The 3,969-nt window shown below is 40.1% G+C and overlaps 1 protein-coding gene across 1 annotated transcript; it reads left to right on the plus strand.

The window, feature by feature from the left end:
• The first annotated feature begins 241 nt into the window (after window positions 1-241).
• LOC107753373 (nuclear factor 7, ovary-like) lies at window positions 242-3,716 on the plus strand. Its single transcript, XM_016569512.1, has 4 exons — window positions 242-640; window positions 1,017-1,112; window positions 1,463-1,696; window positions 3,390-3,716. Exons 1-4 carry the CDS (start codon window positions 245-247, stop codon window positions 3,714-3,716), a joined length of 1,053 nt encoding a protein of 350 aa, XP_016424998.1. The 5' UTR covers window positions 242-244.
• The last annotated feature ends 253 nt before the right edge of the window (window positions 3,717-3,969 follow it).

Genomic DNA, 3,969 nt, shown 5'->3' on the forward strand with positions numbered 1-3,969 from the left:
ACTCCACCCTCTTACAACACTTACCAGGAAGAGACTGACTTGTTATTTCTCCTTTCTGTCACTGATTTTCTTCTCTTTGACAAAAGCAAACAAGAATCAGCCATCAGTGGACAACGAAGCATTTTTGGGAAGTTTGTTTCTGAACAGACAGCAGATCTTTGTGATTCTCATGGTTATTCATTTGTGAAACCGTCGTTCAGAAAGTGAAAGTAAAGTTTAGGTTGCTGAAGCTTAAACAGTGAAAATGGCTTCATCAGCTGAATATGACTATAATTGTCCTGTGTGCTGTGAAATCTTCAAGACTCCTGTTATTTTATCATGTAGTCACAGTGTCTGTAAAGAGTGTCTTCAACAGTTCTGGAGAACCAAGAAAACTCAGGAGTGTCCCGTCTGCAGGAGAAGATCCTCGAGAGATTGTCCTCCAATAAATCTGGCATTACAAAACTTGTGTGAGTCGTTCCTGAAGGAGAGAAATGAGAGCCGTTCATCAGGATCTGAGGAGATCTGCAGTTTACACAGTGAGAAACTCAAACTCTTCTGTCTGGAGGACAAACAATCTGTGTGTGTAGAATGCTTTACTTCACAAAAACACGTCAGTCACACAGTCAGACCCATCAGTGAAGTTGTCCCTTCATATAAGGTAGGACAAATGTCTCTTGTTTCATATGTAAAGAACAATAAGTCATAATAAACACAGATATCATCACATTCATGCACTCAGTGTTTCTCTCTGCTATTTTACTCAACTTCAAATGACATATACTCTGCTCTGATTTGTTCTGTTTATGTGTAAACTAAAGTGGTCACTGGGTAACTGATCAAATTCATACTGTTGAAAAAGTTCTATTAAAGTGTATTTTGTTTTTACTCAGGTTGTGTTTGTTTTATGTTTACTTTGAATTTCTGAATCAATTATGTGTGAGATATACACAAAAAACAGCACTGTATGATCACTGTATTCTCTTCTCTTTACTGTAATCTGGTGTTTTATGTATTTTTATTTTGTTCAATTCTAGGAGGAGCTCAATACAGTACTGAAGTCCTTACAGGAGAAACTTAAAAAGAGAGATCAAATGAAAGGAAGGTTTGAGGAAACAGTTCAACACATCAAGGTGAGGAAACAGAATCAATAGTCATTTTCAGTACAGCTGTAGCATCACTAAACACAATTATCATATTTTATATTTAATATAATGGATTCCAGTTGATTATTTCAATAGGACGAGTCTCACAATTCATAACAATCTGTGTGCTGTTCACTCTTGATCATTATGTGAACATCAGCATAAAAGCAGCTGTTGATTGTGTCTCATCAGCTCCTGTGATTCTGGATCCAAACACTGCAGTTCCACGTCTCGTCCTGTCTGATGATCTGACCAGTGTGAGAAACAGCTGGAACAATCAACCTCTTCCTGATAATCCAGAGAGATTTGACTCTTATCTCTGTGTTCTGGGTTCAGAGGGTTTTAACTCAGGAAAACACTGCTGGGATGTGGAGGTTAAAGAGAGTTCACTCTGGATTCTTGGAGTAACTACAGCATCAAACCAGAGGAAGGGAGATGTTTTCTTTGACACTGATGTCTGGAGTGTGCAGTACCGATCGTCTGATCGGTTTGGTTTTCCTGTTAAACAGAAGCTTGAGCGTGTGAGAGTTGATCTGGACTATGACAGAGGAACGGTTTTATTCTCTGATCCTGTAACTAACACACATCTACACACATTCACAACCACCTTCACTCACACACTCTTTCCTTTCTTCTATACTCATTCCTCTCTGAGGATCTTACCATTTAATAGTCAGTAAACATTACACTTGTAGGTCTGGATCGACCTGCTTTCATCTTTTAGACTCATCATGTTTCCAATATTCAATCCATATCACAATTTCAATATTTGTTCAACATGAGACTAAATTAATAATTGTTTATTTAAGTTATAGAGGTTAAATTATAAATTTGATAAATTTGTTCATTGATGTAAATCAGGGAAGGGTAACTGGCGGTCCGCATTGTTTTTAAGTTCGGCCGCTGGATCATCTTATGCTTGGATGATCAATTTGACAACATTTGATAAGTAAGGAAAATCACGGAAAGATTGCTCTCAGTTTATGATATTAATACTAACCGCTGACCGTATTAATAACAGTGTAGTAGGATGTGCACTCGAATGTCAACATTCACTAACATTAGAAAAAAAAAAATGAACAGTTGACAGTGAAAATCGTATTTTCCGGTCAAGATGGTAAACAGCTTCTATTTTTAGCAAGTTCAAGGAGAAACCCATATCTTTGTATTGTTTCGAAGCGTAATAATGAAAGATTTTAGTTTAAATCGCCATTACATCACTGCTCACAAAGAAGTATGAAAGATACACCGGTGACGCCAGAGTTGCACTTGCCTCAAATGTCAAAGGTAAAATGTAAAGTCAACAAAAACTTTTTGCCAAATGCATGACAGAAATGTTTGCGCTGAATTATGTTCTTAGGGTCTCCGCGGGTCCTTAAAAGGCATTAAAAATAAATAAAAACTCGACTTCCGGTTGGGCAGCGAAGCAAAATGGCAGGTTAAGCTGCAAGCTCCCTTAAATAAGTTTTAAAACTCAGCTAAACTCGTTACATACTTATCGGGAAATTACGTGTGCTGAGAGATGAGCGGAGGAACTAAATCTAAATCTAAAAGAAACCCTGAAAAACAAGGAAAACACTCCAACCGAAAAGAGATGGACAACATGCAAGAAAGAGTAGAAGATGGCGACCGGGAAACGACAGATTCTCTGCGTGCGGGTTTGAATAGTATAAGCAAGCAGATACAGGAATTCCGCAGCGACCTGAAAACGGAGCTCGGAACGTTTAAAGATGAACTCAAAACTCAGATGAAACGCGAGTTAGATGAGTTTAAAGAGGACATCAATAAGAAAATTGTGTTAACAACACGAAATAAAGGAACAAAATGCAAAAGTTGAGGCCACTTTGTCACGCGTTGAAGAAATGGAGTGCTGGAGCTCCGAGACTGATGGCCTAATGCATGATCTCATACAAGAACACAAAAAAATGATGGAAAAACTGACTGACCTTGAGTCGCGGTCTAGAAGGAATAACCTGCACATTTTCGGGAGTGCCAGAGGAGACAGAGAAGGGGTCTGGTATTTAATTCGTCTAAGAACTTATTCTGAGAGAACTCGACATTGACACAGACTGTCAAATTCAGCGGGCGCACAGGGCTCTGGCACCGAAGCCTAAAGCAGATCAACCCCCGAGGGCCATAGTTGTGAATTTCTTACAATTCAATACAAAGGAGAAAGTCCTGAGAAGAGCCTGGGAGAAGAAAATAATCACACTCGGAGAGCAAAGGATTTTCTTTGATCATGATTACACTTCGGCTGTGGTGCAGCAATGCAAGTCATACGCTAACGCTAAGAAAATCCTGAAAGAAGCGGGGATCCGATTTCAGACCCCATTCACTAAGATGAGGATTCACTGGGACAGTGGAGTAAAAACGTACAACGAAGCGAAGGAAGTGGAGAAAGATCTGCGCGATAGAGGATATTTAGTGGCTGATACCGGAGATGCAGCTGGCCCCACAACGTCACTGGAACGACTCGAGGCGAGGAATAGGTCAGCATGGCAGCAGGCCGGCAGAGAGCGGAGAGCACAGGCAAGCAGAAGGGCACGGAAACGGCTGGAGGATTTTCGGCGAAAGAACCCGGTGAATTTGTAAAAGACCCCTCTATATGACGACATGAACAAGAGACTAATGTATAAAGTCAAGGGGGAACAATGTTCTCGACGATTGGAGTGCAATATGTAAAATTATTTAAATAATACAGTAAGGGGCTTTTGAGTACATACTTTGACTTACGGGAGACATGGACATCTAATTGATCTAGTAAGGGTGCAATAACCTATAGCAGGCTGCACCTTATATCTAGAAGGGGGCCCTCTGTTCAGCTGAGGCTTTCCCCCTCTTTGGA

This window comes from Sinocyclocheilus rhinocerous, unplaced genomic scaffold (genome assembly GCF_001515625.1).
Source record: "Sinocyclocheilus rhinocerous isolate Xijiao unplaced genomic scaffold, SAMN03320098_v1.1 scaffold6374, whole genome shotgun sequence".
Taxonomy (NCBI): domain Eukaryota; kingdom Metazoa; phylum Chordata; class Actinopteri; order Cypriniformes; family Cyprinidae; genus Sinocyclocheilus; species Sinocyclocheilus rhinocerous.

What these genes read in the sequence shown, in the direction of transcription:
- LOC107753373 (XM_016569512.1), top strand. Translation starts at nt 245, where the DNA reads ATGGCTTCATCAGCTGAATATGACTATAATTGTCCTGTGTGCTGTGAA. An exon ending in AAGTTGTCCCTTCATATAAG is followed by an intron (nt 641 to 1,016) that starts GTAGGACAAATG and finishes GTTCAATTCTAG; the next exon opens with GAGGAGCTCAATACAGTACT. An exon ending in CGGTTTTATTCTCTGATCCT is followed by an intron (nt 1,697 to 3,389) that starts GTAACTAACACA and finishes GCTGTGGTGCAG; the next exon opens with CAATGCAAGTCATACGCTAA.